Source organism: Panthera onca (assembly GCF_046562875.1).
Source record: "Panthera onca isolate mPanOnc1 chromosome E1 unlocalized genomic scaffold, mPanOnc1 haplotype 2 h2.Chr16_ul_5, whole genome shotgun sequence".
NCBI lineage: Eukaryota > Metazoa > Chordata > Mammalia > Carnivora > Felidae > Panthera > Panthera onca.
This window is the reverse complement of record NW_027675819.1, coordinates 585782-603827: the sequence shown is the minus strand read 5'-3', so window position 1 is coordinate 603827 and position 18046 is coordinate 585782. Positions and strand designations below refer to the sequence as shown.

At 39.5% G+C, this 18046-nt stretch overlaps 1 protein-coding gene and 1 long non-coding RNA gene across 9 annotated transcripts in view; one reads left to right on the top strand and one right to left on the bottom strand.

Annotated features, from left to right (window-relative positions):
• The window catches only part of LOC145715156 (uncharacterized), a 50552-nt gene that overhangs the window by 21896 nt on the left and 10610 nt on the right, over nt 1–18046 (top strand). For 7 of the 8 annotated variants that reach the window (XM_081794814.1, XM_081794812.1, XM_081794810.1 and 4 more), the window contains 3 exons: nt 8439–8510; nt 9074–9148; nt 16973–17091. In XM_081794814.1, the coding sequence (XP_081650940.1) occupies nt 8439–8510; nt 9074–9148; nt 16973–17091 (266 nt within the window). The remainder of the gene's footprint in view (nt 1–8438; nt 8511–9073; nt 9149–16972; nt 17092–18046) is intronic. The other variant, XM_081794815.1, reaches the window with a different exon arrangement.
• On the bottom strand, nt 1782–15514 carry LOC145715160 (uncharacterized). Its single transcript, XR_014137190.1, has 2 exons — nt 15441–15514; nt 1782–2849 (listed from the first exon to the last, which is right to left on the bottom strand). It is a non-coding gene; the product is annotated as an uncharacterized LOC145715160 (long non-coding RNA).

Genomic DNA, 18046 nt, shown 5'->3' with positions numbered 1-18046 from the left:
CCTAGGGGCAGTTGGTGAGGTAATGGCTGTGGCCTCAGCTGATTGGCTGGGGAAGGGTCCTGGGGAAGAGTGCTGTTAGGCAGGTGGGGGGGGGGGGGTTACTCAAGGGGAGGAGGTGTGGTCAAGGTGAAGGACACAGAACAAGATGGAGTCAGCCGGCGTAGGCCCGCCCTTTCAATGTGGTTTGAATAGAGCTGTACTACTAAAACGAATTCACAGTTAACTTCCAAAAAATTATCACAGTACAGTAAGTGTGTATTGGAGGTTGGGCTCCTTGTTTGGGGCCAAACTTTTCTTTTCTTTTTTCTTTTTAACGTTTATTTATTTATTCTGAGAGAAAGAGAGCATGCGCAAGGGAGATGCCATCCCGTGAATTCAGTCACGTTATTACCTATGTGACTTAATTACTGGGGTGTTTATAAGTTGAAACAATATTTTCTCCAGCATTAAATAAGTTTGTAAACCTTTTGGGCCCCAGCTGAGGTGGATTTATCTTGAACTGACTGAAGCTTAAACTTCAGGTCTTCTCACTTACATAGGCCCCTTCCAAAGTCTTGGGAGGGACCCTCGCAGTTCCTGTACGCATAATTTTGCATGTTTTGATGAGGCAGGATTTCCCAAAGTAGATGAGGTCCAGACCCTACAAGGCCTCGATTCACCCCTGGGTTTCAGGTAATTCTATCTCAGTGAGTTTTTTGAATGAAGCCTCTTAAGTTATTGATAAACACTGAGTGAACACGTTAGCGGTGTGGTAAAGTCTATTTTGAATCTGAAATCCACCTCAAAGCCATGCCAAGAGTTTATTAATAAGGTACCACTTTTTGAATGGTAGTAATAATCCTATTTCTTTCAGATGAAATCAGGAATGAAATATATTATGGAAAACCAACAGTGGTTGATAATCCTAAATGTTAAGTATACTTTTTTTTTCCTGACTTTAAAGTGCTTCTCCTTCATTCACCTACACAGGTGCAGACCGATGGCTTATTTTAAAAAATTCACTTCATTGCTTCTAACAGTACGAGCTCCATGAGTTTAGAAGCCGAAGGACTCTACGATGTAGAAAGGCTGTACCTTATCGGGATAGAGCACATTCACATGCTGGCTCGTCTGTGGTGCATCAGTATTGTGCCAAGAACATAAGCTCTAAGGGAGAATAAGGAAAATCTAAGCCTTACCCCTTTTGAATTATTGTTGAGAATATCGTTGAGGTAGGTGTGGCCACCCTCTGAAGGCAAAGTCGAGCCGCAGTCACAGAGACGCCCTAACGCTCCCCCAGTCAACCGCCATCTGCTTCCTTTTAGACGGCTGCGTGCCCACACAAGTTGACACACTTCAGGATATTGTCATCGCTTTTTGGTATGTACTGGAAATCCTGACAGCTTCTTCTCAGATTCAGAAAGGCATCAACGTTAAGGATGAAGATGACAACTCAGGGCTGTCCTTTTGGGGTGATTTAGGGTAACTTTTATTGTTTTCCGTGTGTGGTAGTTCAGAAGCTTTGCGATAGTCATACCCAACTGTTACTTTTCTTCTCCCAGCTGCATCTGATTCTTCCCACGTATATGCCAAGGCATCTTCTTTCTCTGGGAAGCATGGTAGTTGCTCCTCTGCCCCATATCATTTCTTTAATACCTACCTCTGTTAGGTATTTACTGCGCTCCGGCACTACGCTGAGACCTTTCGCTTGTGCTGCAAGTAAGACAGTGTGTCTTAAACTCTTAGAATAGAGCTTGGCACGTGGGAAATGCTCCGGATGTGGCCCCTCACACGGCACTTCATTTTCGTTTTTCCAGCAACTCTTGTGATACAGGTAGTATCATCCTCATTTCGGGGATGAGGAAGTTGAAACTCAGAGACATCGGGTGACTTGCCTAGGTTCACACTGTCAATAAGTGACAGAACCACTTAAGAAGCTTCGCGAGTAATACAATTCCGCATTCCCTGGCACTAGGTAGGACCTGAATGACAACCGGCCTTTTGGGCGTCGTCCCTTGGAGTCAGCTTCTCACTGGAATAGGACCTTTCGAGCAGGGAGCTCCTTTTCCCTATGCTTCGGGAGCTCCTGGCCATGCCACCTATGGGCATCCCCAGGCTTCCTGCTCACCGCCTGGTGCAAATATCACATCGTCACTGCTAGGCACCCACTCTGTGCCCAGCCTTATGCTAGGTGCTTTGCACATGCTCTTTCCTTTAATCCTCAAATTGCCTTATGAGGTAAATGCTGCTAAAAAGACTCGGAGACGTTCGTTACTTAAGTCCCTTCACCAGGAAGTGACAGCCAGAATTCAGACCTAGGTCTGCCTGATTCCGGGGCCCTTGCTTCTTGGGCTGTTCCTCACTGCCAGAAACTCCTCTTCAAGGCTGTTCTCAGAACTTGAATTAAAACATGGGCTCACCATTTCAGATTCTTTAGGCTTCGCCCCTCCCCCCGCCCAACCCCTGAGAGAGGATCTACGTGATGCCGTTAGATGTCTTGTATTGAGGAGCTTCCCATGGGGAGTCATGTTCTCATGGCTCATGAACCTATGTAGATGAATAAAGGAAAGGGGTTATTCTATCCCCAAGTACTTCAAACATACTGGAATAGGGTCTAGATCACTCTACTTATTTCTTCAACTGCTTTCCTCCAAGGAGCCAGTTTTCCCTCCATGCCTTGGGATTCCAGCATAGAGAGTTTGGAGTCTGTCCTATTTGAAATGTATTTTCACTGCCTGCTTTGGACATTTTTTCAGCCAAAGCTGTTAGGATTTCAGTACATTCAGGACAGTGGTGACAAGCTTCAGTCCTCAAGTCTTCTCTGTCTCCTCAGTTAATAGAAAGGAAACGTAGCCCATCTGTCTGGACCTCTGTAGAAGAATTTGGAGAAAAAAAAAATAACACGTAAGAAATGTTCCCTTATTTTGTGAGCTACCTTTAGTCTGTCCCGTTGCTCTGCAACGGAAAGCTTTTGCAAAAATACTTGAGTTTTCCTCTTCAAATAAGATAGAGTTTTTTAAAAAACAAAAAAATATCTAGAACAGTATTTCTTCAACTTTGATTATGAGACAGTCTTTGAGGATAACTGTTGTTATGTTTTACTCCCATAAAGATAAGCCCACGAATATCCAAAAGCCAATAGACTGAGTCAGCACACGTTTTATCTGTAAAATGAGGGAATTGAACGGAAATGGAGATGATGTCTAGTGCAGCGTCCACCGTTCGTTCGTATCGCAGTCTGTGGAAAGACAATTGCTGTCGGTCCAGCAGATGTAACCTGTCGGGTCAGTTCTCATTCTCCCCTTGGCTCGGGCACAATAGCTCCATGAAGAGAAGGCGGCACTAAAGACAGGAGGAGATAGGATAACTTGGAGTGGCCTGTATTTTGTTTTCACTACAGATAAACACAGGGCATTCATCTCAGCAGGAGGGCTGCCTGGGTAAGAGGAAGCACCGAGCCGATGGGTATAAGGCCATGGGTGAGCTACCAGGAAAGAGGGGGGGACAGTGGGGGTAGAGCACTGAGATAGTTGCGGGAAGGATAACAAACTACTAAATTGTTTTGGCTGCATAATTCTTCATAGTCTTTCTTAATAGGGAGCCAGGGGGGCGGGGCGGGGGGGGGGGAGAAGTGGGCAGGGGAAGACACACACGTGGAAGAGGTTACTTGCACAGAGCCCGCCAGTAAGCTTGTAGGTATTAATGCCATTTTTATTTTTTCAAAGCCAAAGGACATTCGGAGCCTCAAGGTTGAGGAACTGTGTTTAACCAGACATGTGACACTCACGTTCTTTCTCTTCATAACATCGTCTGACTGGATATTAACTAGTGTTACACAAACCCGACATGTTAATGGGCCTGAAAAAACGTAGAAGAAGGGGCTGGAATAGGAAGAATAGGGGAGTTTCCAAGGCAAGAACAAAAATGCATGGCTCCCAGCCGCACCGCTAACTCCCTCTGACCTCCGTGGTGGAAGAGTTTGAATCTTCGCTCCCCTTTTCTCCACCTACTAACATGTTTGATCTTCTGGCAACTGGTTCTCTATTTATCACAACATGGTTCTTTTTTTTTTTTTCTTCAAATTGAGATATAGTCCGCATAATAGAATATGCAACATTATAAAGTATATAGTCCAATGGTATACTTTGATAGACAATAATCACTGCTAATTCCAGAACATTGTCATTGCCCCCCTCGAAAGAAATACCATACCCATCAGCCTTTACTCCCCATTCCCCCCTCCTCCCAGGCCCCTGGCAACAACTAATTTACCTTCTGCCCCTATGGATTTGCCTATTCTGGACATTTCATAGAAATGTGTGTCTAGTTTCTTTCACATGGCTTGTTGGCTTCAAGATTTATCCGGTTGTAGCATGTTTCAGTACTTCATTCCTTTTTTTAATGTTTATTTATTTTTGAAAGAGAGCGCACACACAAGCGGGGAAGCGGCAGAGAGAGAGGGGGACAGAGGATCCAAAACCACAGAGCCTGATGTAGAGCTCGAACTCATGAACTGTGAGATGACGACCTGAGCCAAAGTCAGATGCTTAACCGACTGAGCCACCCAGGTGCTCCAGTCACATTTTGTTCATCCATTCGTGAGTTATTGGACATTTGGATTATTTTGACTTTTTGGCTATTGTGAATAATGCTGCTATGAGTATTCATGTACAAGTTTTTGTGTGGTCATATGTTTTTAATTCTCTTGGGTACATACCTAAGAGTGGAATTGCTGGGTCATGTAGTAACTCTATATTTAACCCTTTTGAGGAACTGCCGAACTGTTTTCCACAGTGACTACACCATTTTACATTCCCACCAATGTATGAAGATTCTGGTTTCCCCAAATCTTGCTACCACTTATCATTGTCTCTCTGTTCGATCATAGCCATCTTAGTGAGTGTAGAGTACTATCTCATTGTAGCTTTGATTTATATTTCCCTAATGACCTAAGACATTGAGCATCTTTTCATGTGCTTATTGGCCATTCATGTATTTTCTTTGGCGAAATGTCTCTTCAAATCCTTTACCCATTTAAACATTTGATTATTTGTCTTTTCACTGAGTTTTAAGAGTTCTTTATATATTCTGGATGTTCTGGATACTAGACTTGTATCAGACATATGATAGTTTTGGGTTGTTTTTTTATTTTTAAATAAAGTCCAGTTTATCTATTTTTCCTTTGGTTTGTTGTGCTTTTTGTGTCATGTCTAAGAAACCGTCGCCTAAATCCAAGGTCATAAAGATTTCTCTCCTGAGAGTTTTATAGCTTGAGCTCTTCCTTCTAGGTCTTTGACTCATTTTGAGTTAATATTTATATATGGTGTGAAGTGTAGGAATCCAACTACATTATTTTGTATGGGGATATACGGTTGTCCCAGCATCATTTGAAAAGACTAGTCTTCCCACGTTGAATGGTGTTGGCACCCTTGTTGAAAATCAGTGGGCCATAAATGTGAGGATTTGTTCCTGGACTGTCAGTTCTGTTCCATCAACTTACATGTCTGTTCTTTTGCCAGTACCACACCGTGATTACTGTAGTTTTGAAGTAGGTTTTGAAACCAGGGCGTGTGAGTCTTCCCATTTTGTTGTTCTGTGTCAAAATCGTTTTGGAGCACCCGGGTAGCTCAGTTGGTTAAGTGGCCGGCTCTTGATTTCAGCTCAGGTCATGACCTCATGGTTTGTGAGATGGAACCCCGTGTTGCAATCTGCACTGACAGCATGGAGCCTGCTTGGGATGCTCCCTCTCCTTCTCCCTCTGCCCCTCCCCTGCTCACACTTTTCCCCACTCACACTCGCTCATGTTTGCTCTTCTGCACGGGTGTGTATGCTCGCTGTCTCTCAAAATGAATAGATAAACTTTTTTTTTTTTTAAAAAAGATCATTTTGGCTATTCTCGGTCCCTTGAATTGACATACAGATTTTAGAATTAGCTTGCCAATTTTTGGAAAGAAGTCAGTTGGGGTTTGGATAGGGATTATACTGAAACCACAGTTCAATTTGGGGTATAGTGCCATTTTAACAATATTTTCTTCTGATCCGTGAACATGGCATATCTTTACACTTATTTCAATCTTCTTTAATTTCTTTCAACAACGTTTTGTGGTTTTTAGTGTGATTCTTGCACTTCTTTGGTTAAATGTTTTCCTAAGTATTTTGTTCTTTTGAGTACTGTTATACATGGAATTGTTTTTCTAATTTTATTTTTGGAATAGTCATTGCTGATGTATAGAAATAAAGCTAATTTTTACATATTGATCTTGTGTCCTGTAACCTTGCTGAACTCATTTATTAGTGCTAAGGTTTTTTTTCTACATTCCCAGGAATATGTCTTGTGGTCTTCTAGTTACCCAGGAAGATGTTGGAGCATTTCAAAGTCCCTATGGACATCTCATTTCTCAGCTTTTTCCTTTTAGGCTTTTTGTTTAGGCTATTTTTTGTCTTGTTATCAATTGCCTCACATAGCTGCCAGATTAAAACATTTATCTATAATTGTTTTCAAAAAATGCCCCTTGGGAAGAGGCTATTTTAGCACTGTGCAGTTCTCAGTGAGGTCAAGGGCAAGGCTTTCAAGTGAAGTTTTTTAGGGACCCCACTAGACAGGTAAAACAATGACAGTTTGTTCCTTGGGAACGAGGCTTTAAGGAACTTGAGCTCCCTTCTGTTCCCCTGGGATGTGGGCAATTTTTAAGGCTACCATCACGATGGAGAGCAGAGGTTGAGGACAAGTTAAAACAACAGAGCTCACTGTTCTCATAGAAATTAGTAATTTTTTCTTTAATAAATGCTCTCCGGGTTGCTGCAAGCCCATTGGTTAAAATTTCCAAAGTTCTGAGAAAGTTGATTTTGACCATTTTTGCTAGTTTTTTGTTGTTGTTGTTGCTTTTACGGAAGGATGAATTTTCAGACGTCCTTCCTTTCTCATTTTCACTGATTCACCTGTAACAGGGCTTTAAAATGTCTAAAGTCTCAGGGCACCTGGGTGGCTCAGTTAACTGCCTGACTCTTGATTTCGGCTCAGGTCATGATCTTGCAGTCATGGGATCAAGCCCCATGTCAGGCTCTGCACTGGGCATGGAGCCTGCTTGGGATTCTCTCTCTCTCTCTTCCTCTGCCTCTCCTTCACTCACACTCTTGTACTCTCTCTCTCAAAAAATAGAATACAAAAATAAAAAATGAAATCTCTAAAGTCTCAATGATCACAGGCTAATTAAATACTTAATCATGAGAGATGATTAGAGGAAAGGAATAAAAATAGAAAATGTAATTCTTAGAGAAGCTCTCCCAGATGGAGAGATGAAGTTCAGCAAAGTGTTTCTATATTTAATGCTCTCAAAGTTAAGTTTAAGGTAACGGCTATTTTAAACCCCCTTTTTTTTTCATACAAGTTAAATACAGGCTTTGGAGTCAGAACTGAGTTCAGATTCCAGCTCTGCTTCTTGACTGGCTTGACAAACTGGGACAAATTATACAACCTCTCTGTACTTCAGTTTCCTCACTTGTAAAATGGGGTAATGATGTATCTATCACATAAGGTTATTGTGAGGTTTAAATGTGAAATGCTGATCACAGATGCCCTATGGCTCAATAGTATTGGTTGTGATGATTATCCTTATAATTTTGCAAAAGTACAGTGATGATTCTTGAGCAGAGTCAACCTAAAGGCAGATTTTCTTTTCTTTCTTCCTGTTTCCTTCACTTTATTTTTGCTGTAAAGAACTGAGAAGAAAATCTACTTGGCATTTTGGAATAAAAACTTGTGTCAAGCAGTGACAAAAAGTTATTTATTCAACAAGCCTTCACTAAGTAACTAGTAAATAACAAGCACTCTGTCAGGCACAGGGACAAAAATGACAATAGAGTATGGTCCCTGCCCTCAAGGAGCTGGCAGTCCAGGAGATGGATAAGGAAACGGGATCATATGCCACCTAACAAAGGCTGTCATAGGAGAATACACATGGTGGGGGTATAGCTTTCACCATTTCCTCTTAGATTAATCCCTTTGTCTTTGGCCCCCAAACTGAGGAATTGGTCCTATTTTTGTCTTTAACCGGGTGTTTTAAACTGTGGAATTTTTTACATTTCTAGAGATAAAGGAAAAGCACCTAGAATTACAGAGGACACTAGAAACAGTATTTCCTACAGAGCCTGGGCTTCCTACCAGCATAGTCACTTCTAGGATTTTCAGCCCAAAAAGTTCTTTGGCATATCTTTGCTTTGCTGTCCACGTAAAAAAAAAAATTTTTTTTTTTTCCTCTTTCTGTTCTCCACTTTATCGTCCAGAGAGCTGGGTAGTTCCCAAAGGAAGAGTGCTTTACAGAATCTAAGGGTGATTTATAGGCAAAGGCAGAAAATGATTAGTTTTCACCTTCCAGTTCCATACCCCCAAAATGAACATAAACTTTCATGGTAGTCATTACTGGAAATGCAGATAATTTTAATTCCATTGCATTTTTCAGAATTATCAGTCGTAACCCTCTGTCAACTGTTGAAGATTCCTATCTTTTTAAGTTGCCAGCATTAAAATATTTGTAAGTATTGCAACAATCTCATGGCTCATGAGATGATTTCTGATCTTTTTTGTTGTCATCAAAAGATTAAGTATTTTGCGTTTTGGTTAAAAAGTCGTAATTTAAATTTTAACTGGGTTATTGAAATAAGCATTATTAGCAAAGAAAAAACGTATATGGGCAAGATAGCCTGCAGAGGAAGGAGTAGTATTGAAGAACACATAACAGACATGGGACTTGTAGATGTAGGTAGAAATACCATTTATCTCAAAGTGGAAAGTGGAGTAAGGTGTATATTAAAAGAAAAAAAGACTAATCAAGAGAGGTGGATGCAATTGAGAATGAAAATGAGGATAAGAGTAAAAAGGATTGTACTGTTGAGCACCAAGGTGATTAATTTGATGATGCACATAAAATGTCTTCATTGGGAGCTTTCTGAAATTATTGTCCATAGCAAGAAAACTCTTGAGCTGACTTGACAAAGAAGCCAGAATTGAAGTAATCACATGTTGCTAAGTATCTTTTTAGGTACAGAATTTTTATCCTTGGGTTCAAATCACGCATGTTTGGGCTTTCTCCTTCAGAGACATGGGATCAACACAGGTGTCACTTACAACAGTTGAGAGCATCCTCATGATGACCGTTGAATTGGAAACACTGTAAGTTGATTTTTCTTATGTGTATTTTCACTTAGTTGTTTACTTAGATTTGTTTTATTGTTTTCTTAAGTCAGATTTATTGAGGTATAAAATTTACTCTTTTTAAGCATACAGTTTGATGAGTTTTGACAAACGTGTAGTTATGTAACCACCACCACATTTGAGACGTAGAATGTTTCTGTCACCCCAAAAGGCCCCTATGTGCCTTTGCAGCCAATCCCCTTTTCTCACCACCAGCCCTGGCAACCACCAACCTAATTTTTGTCCCTATAGTTTTGCCTTTTCTACAGTGTCTTATAAATGAAATCATACAAGGGGCACCTGGGTGGCTCAGGCAGTTAAGCGTCCGACTTCAGCTCAGGTCATGATCTCGCGGTCTGTGAGTTCAAGCCCTGCATCGGACTCTGTCCTGACAGCTCAGAGCCTGGAGCCTGCTTCGGATTCTGTGTCTCCCTGTCTCTCTACCCCTTCCCCATTTGCACTCCATCTCTCTCTCTCTCTCAAAAATAAATGAACATTAAAAAAAATAAATAAATGAAATCATACAGTATGCAGTCTTCTGTGATTGGTTCCTTTCAGCATAATCCTTTTGAGATTCATCCATGTTTGTTTTTTTTTTTAACTTTTTTAACGTTTATTTATTTTTGAGAAACAGAGAGCATAAGCAGGAGAGGGGCAGAGAGAGAGAGAGAGACACAGAACCCGAAGCAGGCTCCAGGCTCTGTCAGCACAGAGCCCAATACAGGGCATGAACCTGCGGAACATGAGATCATGGCCTGAGCCAAAGTCGGTCACTTATCTGACTGAGCCACCCAGGCACCCCAGAGACTCATCCATGTTTTTGCACATGTCAGTAGTTCATTTCCTTTTTATTGCCGAGTAGTATTGCAGTTATGAGGATATACCAGTTTGTTTATGCATTCATCAGTTAATGGGCATTTGAGTTGTTTCTAGCTTTTTGGCCTTTATGAATAAAGTTGCTTAAAACACTTACATGCAGGTCTTCGTGTGAGCATATGTTTTCATTGGGGGAGGGGGGCAGGTGGTAAAATACCTAATGGCAGGATTGCTACATCATATGCTGAGTGTATATTTAACTTTTTAAGAAACTGCTTACCTGTTTTCTAAAGTGGATGTACCATTTTGCATTCCAGCCAGCAGTATATGAGATCTTCTATCTATCCTTTCTTCTAATGTCTTTATCTATTTTTCATAAGGTGAATGTTGGCCTTAAAATTGAGTTGGGAAGTATTCCCCTCTCTTCAATTCTCTAGTACAGTTTGTGCAGAATTGGCATTATTTTTTCCTTAAATGTTTGCTAGAATTCACCAGTGAAGCCATGTGGGCTTGAAGCTTTCTTTGTGAGAAAGTGTTAAACTACAGATTTTATTTTTGTAATAGTGCTACTTAAATTACATACTTTATTTTTTTGAGTAGTTCATGTCTTTCAGGGAATCTATTTCATCTTGAAGTTATTGACATAAAGTATTTTATAATAATCCCTTATTATCCTTTTAGTATCTGTAGAATTGTAGTGATGTCATTCCTCTCATTTTTGATATTGATAATTTGTGTCTTCTCTTGTCTTTTCTTGATAAATCTGGCCAGAAGTTTATCAGTTTTACTTATCTTCTCTAAAAAGTGCCTTTTCATTACACTGACTTCTCTATTTTTGTTTTCCTTTTCAAAAATTTCTGCTTTGATCTTTATCATTCCATTTTCTCTCCTTACTCAGTGATGAATTTCCTTTTCTTTTTCTAGTTTCTTAAAAGTGGACACTGGGGAAGATGAATACTATATGAGCAACATCCCACATGTTGACATGTTGTGTTTTCAGTTTCAGTTGGTACAAAATAGTTTCTAATATCCATTTTGACTTATTTGACCAATAGGGTTACTTAGGAGTGTGTTGGTTAGTTTCTAAATATTTGGAGATTTTACAGATCTGTTAATTTGTTATTTAATTCCATTGTGGTCACAGAACAATATGTTGGATGACTGAAATCCTTTTAAATTTATTGAGGCTTGTTTTATAGCCAATGAATTCTGGTAATAGATGAGAATATGGCCTATTTTGATAAATATTATGTGTCCACTTGAAAGAAAATATGTAGTCTGCTGATTTGGTGTGGAGTATTCTATAAATGTCAACTAGGTCAAGTAGGTTGGTAGTATTTTTCAAGTCTGATGTATCATTACTCATTTTCTATATATTTTTTCTGTCAATTATTGAGAGAGGGATATTGAAATCTCCAACTATAATTGAGTGCTTATGTGTCTCTCTTTCCTATTCTCCTTAATATATTTGGAAGTTCTATTATCAGATACATAAATTCTTAAGTTATGTCTTTTCTAATAGTTGACATTTCTATCACAATGGAATAACCTCATTTATCCCTGGTAATATCTTTGCTTTGAAATTGACTTTGTCCTATAGTAAATATAGCCACTCAAGGTTTCGTTTGATTAGTGTTAGCAAAGCATAATTTCTTCCATATTTTTAACCTACTTATATCTTTGTATTGAAGATGAATCTTATAGACAGCATATAGTTGGCTTTTGCTTTTTTATCCAGTATGACAACTCTATCTTTTAATTAGGTGATTATACCATTTATATTTAATGTAATTATTTATATGCTTACATTTAAAGCTACTGTCTACTCTTTTCTATGTATCCCATCTGTTCTTTGTTTCTTTTCTTTTTCTTTTTCTTCTTCTTCCTGCTCTTGGGTTGATTTAGTACGTTTTATTATTTTTTGGTGGGGGGATAAATAGTTACAACTCAGGTTTTGTTATTTTAGTAGCTGTTTAATGGTTTGTAGTGTTCATGTTTAACTTATCACAGTCTATCTTCAAATGATATTATATGATTTCATGAATAGTATAAGAACCTTACAATAAATAGTGTACTTCCATTGTTCCCCTCCTGACCTTTGTGCTATTGTTTTCATACATTTTACTTTTAGCACACCATATTATTTTTTTTGTTTAAATAGTCAGTTATCTTTTTTTATTTTTGTATTTTTGAGAGAGACAGAGTGCAAGTGGGGGAGGGGCAGAGAGAGAGGGAGACACAGAATCTGAAGCAGGCTCCAGGCTCTGAGCTGTAGACACAGAGCCTGATGTGGGGCCTGAAATCACAGACTATGAGATCATGACCTGAGCTGAAGTCAGATGCTTAACTGACTGAGCCACCTGGGTGCCCCTCAATTATCTCTTTTATTGAAGTATATATAGATCATGTAATATTAAATTAGTTTCAGGTGTACAACACAGTGATCTTTTATATACATTATGAAATGCTCACAACACAGTGATCAATTATATACATTATGAAATGCTCACCACAATAAGTATATTACAGTATTATTGACTATATTCCCTATGCTGTACTTTTCATCTGGTGACTTATTTATTTTATAACTGCAAGTTGGTACCTCTTAACCCTTTTCACTCATTTTGTCCATATCCCCAGTTTGTTCTCCGTATTTACAAGTGTTTTCTCTTTTTTGTTGTTGTTTATTCATTCATTTGGTTTTTTGTTTATTTTTTGTTTATTTTTTACCTTGTTTTATTTTTTATTTTTTAAAATTTGCATCCAAATTAGTTAGCATATAGTGCAACAATGATTTCAGGAGTAGAGTCCTTAGTGCCCCTTACCCATTTAGCCCATCCCCCCTCCCACAACCCCTCCAGTAACCCTCAGTTTGTTTTCCATATTTATGAGTCTCTTCTGTTTTGTCCCCCTCCCTGTTCTTATATTATTTTTGTTTCCCTTCCCTATGTTCATCTGTTTTGTCTCTTAAAGTCCTCATATGAGTGAAGTGATAGGATTTTTGTCTTTCACTGACTAATTTCACTTAGCGTAATACCCTCCAGTTCCATCCATGTAGTTGCAAACGGCAAGATTTCATTCTTTTTGATTGCCAAGTAATACTCCATTGTATATATATACACCGCATCTTTCATCCATTCATCCATCAATGGACATTTGGGCTCTTTCCATACTTTGGCTATTGTTGATAGTGCTGCTATAAACATTGGGTGCACATGCCCCTTCAAATCAGCATTTTTGTACCCTTTGGTTAAATGCCTAGTAGTACAATTGCTGGGTTGTAGGGTAGTTCTATTCTTAACTTTTTAAAAACCTCCATACTGTTTTCCAGAGTGGCTACAGCAGTTTGCATTCCCACCAGCAGTGCAGAAGGGTTCCCCTTTCTCCACATCTGTTGTTTCCTGAGTTATTAATTTTAGCCATTCTGACACATGTGAGGTGGTATCTCATTGTGATTTTGATTTGTATTTCCTTGATGATGAGTGATATTGAGCATCTTTTCATGTGTCTGTTAGCCTTCCGGATGTCTTCTTTGAAAAACTGTCTATTCATGTCTTCTGCCCTTTTCTTAACTGGATTATGTATTTGATTTTTTGGGTGTTGAGTCCTTTATATATTTTGGATACTAGCCCTTTATCAGATTATGTCATTTGCAAATATGTTCTCCCATTTCATCAGTTGCCTTTTAATTTTGTTGATTGTTTCCTTTGCTGTACAGCTTTTTATCTTTTTTTCATGGATGTTTGTTTTTGAGAGAGAGAGCACAAGAGTGGGGTAGGGGCAGAGAGTGAGGGAGACAGAGGATCTGAGCAGGCTCCGCACTGTCAACAGAGAGTCGATGCAGAACTCGAACTCACAAACCGTGAGATTATGACCTGAGCTGAAGTCAGAAGCTTAACCGACTGAGACACCCAGGTGCCCCAGAAGGTTTTTATCTTGATGAGGTCCCAATAATTCATTTAAAAAAATGTTTGTTTGTTTGTTTGTTTGTTTACGTTTATTTTTGAGAGAGAGAGACAGAGTGCAAGCAGGGGAGGGGCAGAGAGAGAGAGGGAGACACAGCATCTGAAACAGGCTCCAGGCTCCAAGCTGTCAGCACAGAGCCTGACACGGGGCTCAGACTCACGAACTGTAAGATCATGATCTGAGCCAAGTCAGATACTTAACCAACTGAGCCACCCAGGTGCCCCTATTAATTAATTAATTAATTAAGAACATGGACACACACATACATGTATGCATGGGGGGGAGCAGAGAGAGAGGGAGAGAGAGAATCTCAAGTGGAGAGAGAATCCTGATGCGGGGTTCAATCCACGACCCTGAGATCACGACCTGAGCCAACACCAAGAGTCAGGCATTCAACCCGCTAAGCCACCCAGGCACTCCTCAGTAGTTCATTTGTACTTTTGTTTCCCTTGCCTCTGGAGACGTGTCTCTAGTAAGAAGTTGCTTTAGCTGAGATCAAAGAGGTTTCTGCCTGTGTTCTCCTCTAGGATTTTGATGGTTTCCTGTCTCACATTTAGGTCTTTCATCCATTTTGAATTTATTTTTGTGTATGGTGTAAAAAAGTGGTTTAGTTTCATTCTTCTGCATGTTACGGTCCAGTTTTCCCAACACCATTTATTGCGAAGACTATCTTTTTTCCATTGGATATTCTGCTTTATCGAAGATTAGTTGACCATATATTTGTGGCTCCATTTCTCGGTTCTCTATTCTATTCTATTGATCTATGTGTCTGTTTTTGTGCAGTACCACACTGTCTTGATGATTCCAGCTTTGTAATACAGTTTGAAGTCCAGAATCATGATGCCTCCAGCTTTGTTTGTTTGTTTTTTCCCAACATTATAATTCGGGGTCTTTTCTTGTTCCATACAACTTTTAGAATTGTTTGTTCTCGCTCTGTGAAAAATACTGGTGTTTGATAGGGATTGAATTGAATGTGTAGTTTGCTTTGAGTAGTATAGACATTTTAACAATATTTGTTCTTCCAATCCTTGAGCATGGGATGTTTTTCCATTTCTTTCGTCTTCTTCAATTTATTTTCATAAGCGTTCTATTGTTTTCAGCATACAGATCTTTTACCTCTTTGATTAGGTTTATTCCTAGGTATCTTATGGTTTTTGGTGTTTGTTTTTTTTTTTAAATCTTAGAGACAGAGTGTACAAGTTGGGAAAAGGGGCAGAGGAGAGAGAGAGAGAGAGAGAGAGAGGGAGAGAGAGAATATCTTAAGAGAATCTTAAGCTAATCCATGCTGAGCGTGGAGCCTGACACAGGGCTCGATCTCACGACCCTGAGATCCTGAGCCGAAATCAAGAGTAGGATGCTTCATTGACTTAGCCCATCCAGGCACCCCTTGTTTGTTTGTTTTTTTCTGAGATTCTACATATAAGTGAAATCATATAGTGAAATGATATACATACATATAGTGAAGTGAAATCATAACCTATATAGTTACCAGTTCTAATGTTCTTCATTCCTTTGTGTGGATCCACATTTCCGTCTGCTATCCTTTTCCTTCTGCTTAAAAATATTTTCTTTAGGGGCACCTGGGTGGCTCAGTCAGTTAAGCATCCAACTCTTGATTTTGGCCCAGGTCATAATCTCACAGTTTGTGAGCTCAAGTCCCGCGTTGGGCTTTGCTTGGGATTCTCTGTCTCCTCAGTGCTCTTTCCCCCTTGTACACGCATACTGCACGTGCCCTCTCTCTCTGTCTCTCAAATAAACATTTAAAAAAATACTTCCTTTGGCATTTCTACAGTGTAAGCCTGCTAATGATGAATTCTTCCAGCTCTTGTATGTCTCAGATAGTCTATCTTGCTTTTATTTTTGAAAGATTTGGGTATAGAATTCTAGCTTGATGGCTATTTGGTCCCCCTCTCCTTTTCACTGCCTGAAAGATGTTGCCCCACCGAGTTCTGGCTTACATTATTTCCAACAAGAAATATGTTGTCATTGTTATATCTTTGTTGCTCTGTGTGTCATGTGTGGTTTTGTTCCTTTGGCTGCTTTTAAGATTTGCTCTTTATCACTGGCTTTGACCAGTTTGATTATCATGTGCCGTGGTGTAGTTTTATCCGTGTTTAATGGATTAAACTAAACATGTAGTTTAATCCATGTTGTGCTCAGATTTCATTGACCTTGCTGGATTTGTGAGGTTATAGGGTTTACTTATTTGGAAATGTGGGGGCTATTAGTTTTTCAAATTTTTTTTATATCTCCTCTCCTTCGTGGACTCTAAGTATACATATATTAGGCCACTTGAAGTTGTTGCACAATTCATTGAGTTAAGGAGAGGCATGGGGTTTTTTCCATATATGAAATACTGTTATAATAACTTTTTTAAATGTCCTTGTCTGCTAATTGTAGCATTTGTGTAGATTATGGATTAGTTTTTGATTGATTGCTTTTTAAAAAAAAAAATTAACATTTATTTATTTTTAAGACACAGAGAGTGATCAGGGAAGGGGTAGAGAGAGAGGAAGTTAAATCTGAAGCAGGTTCCAGGCTCCGAGCTCTCAGCACAGAGCCTGATGTGGGGCTCAAACCCATGAACCACGAGATTATGACCTGAGCCAAAGTTGATTGCTTTTTATCCTCAGTATGGGCCATATTTCAGATTTATTCAAACTCTTAGAAGTCTACCCTCTTTCTGTGTGCTCTCAACCCGAAGTGAGACTTTTGGCTTGGAAGGAGTTACCTGTGTATTAAACTACTGATCAGTGTCACCCAGTTCTAATCTCTATCTCATTCTAAGGGTACCATACCCCATGTCATCCTTACCTTTCCGTTGGGCACCTCTGTCCTTCTATCTGTGTATTTATAATATTCAAGAGCAGCAGTTGGCCAACTGGTCCCTACCCAACCATCCAGGCCATGTGCCTCAAGAATTCCTTTTTGCAAAGCCCTGTGATGACTTTGGCCCGCCTCTTCTACCTACTCAAGTAACTCCTTTACCACTAATTTAATTGTCTGTGTTTCCATTTATAGGATTTTACCTAGCCGTATGGCCTGCTGTCTCTGCCAATTTAAAAATACTATTGAGGTTGTCTGTAAGACAGTCAAGCTACGTTGTGACAGTGCATGTCTGACAAATGGCACACGTTGTGGTAAGTCCTAATTGCCTGATGATAAATTTGTAAATTTTTATTTTATTTGTGGTTTAACTTTTATTTTTAATCAACAATGATAATTTTTTTTAATGTTTATTCATTTTTGAGAGAGAGAGCATTCACGTGCGTGAGCTGGGAAGGGGCAGAGAGTGAGTGAGGGGGACAGAGAATCCGAAGCAAGCTCTACACTGACAGCAGCAAGCCCCATGCGGGGCTGAACTGTGATATCATGACCTGAGCCAAAGGGATGCTTAACTGACTGGGCCACCCAGGCACCCTAACAATGGTAAATTTTTAAACTAATGATGTCATTGCATTATTTTTACTCATTCAGAGTTCAGATCCCTAAATTTCTAAGAACTATTCCTTTGTTAAAAGTCAGATTCTCAGTTACATTATTAAGTCAACTACCCCCAAATGAAAACCTGTTCACATAGTGCATCACAGCTTATAAGCTGATTTTACGTGCGTTAGGTCTCAGGTGCCCTTTGTCTTATAGGACAGGTGGAGATACCTTTTTGTTTATTTTGTTGTTTTTATAAGTGTGTAAGAGTACAAGTGATGCTGATTTCTGAAAAAGTTTTATTTGGAGCCTCTGTGTTTCTGTGCCCTAACCAGAAGCTGCTACCCAACCGTTCTAACGGATGAGAGGGCTCTTCTATCCTTGGGCTGTCCAACTCTTGTTCTGAATCTTAAGCTTTTCTATCCAAAACACGGGTGCTTTTAGGTATTTTTCTGTTCTTAGGTTTTATTGGCACTAACTTGGTGACTTCCAAAATGTGCTTTTGCACCTGGATAGCTTGAATATGGGTCCCTGTCAATGGTCTAGGGCACAGCATAAATTACACTTTGCTACTTCTATAAGTGGTGTTGCTTATTTTCCAAAACAATGTTTTACCAATTATCTTACTCCCGTCTCCCTTAGAGGTGGGCAGAATAGGCATTTTTTTTT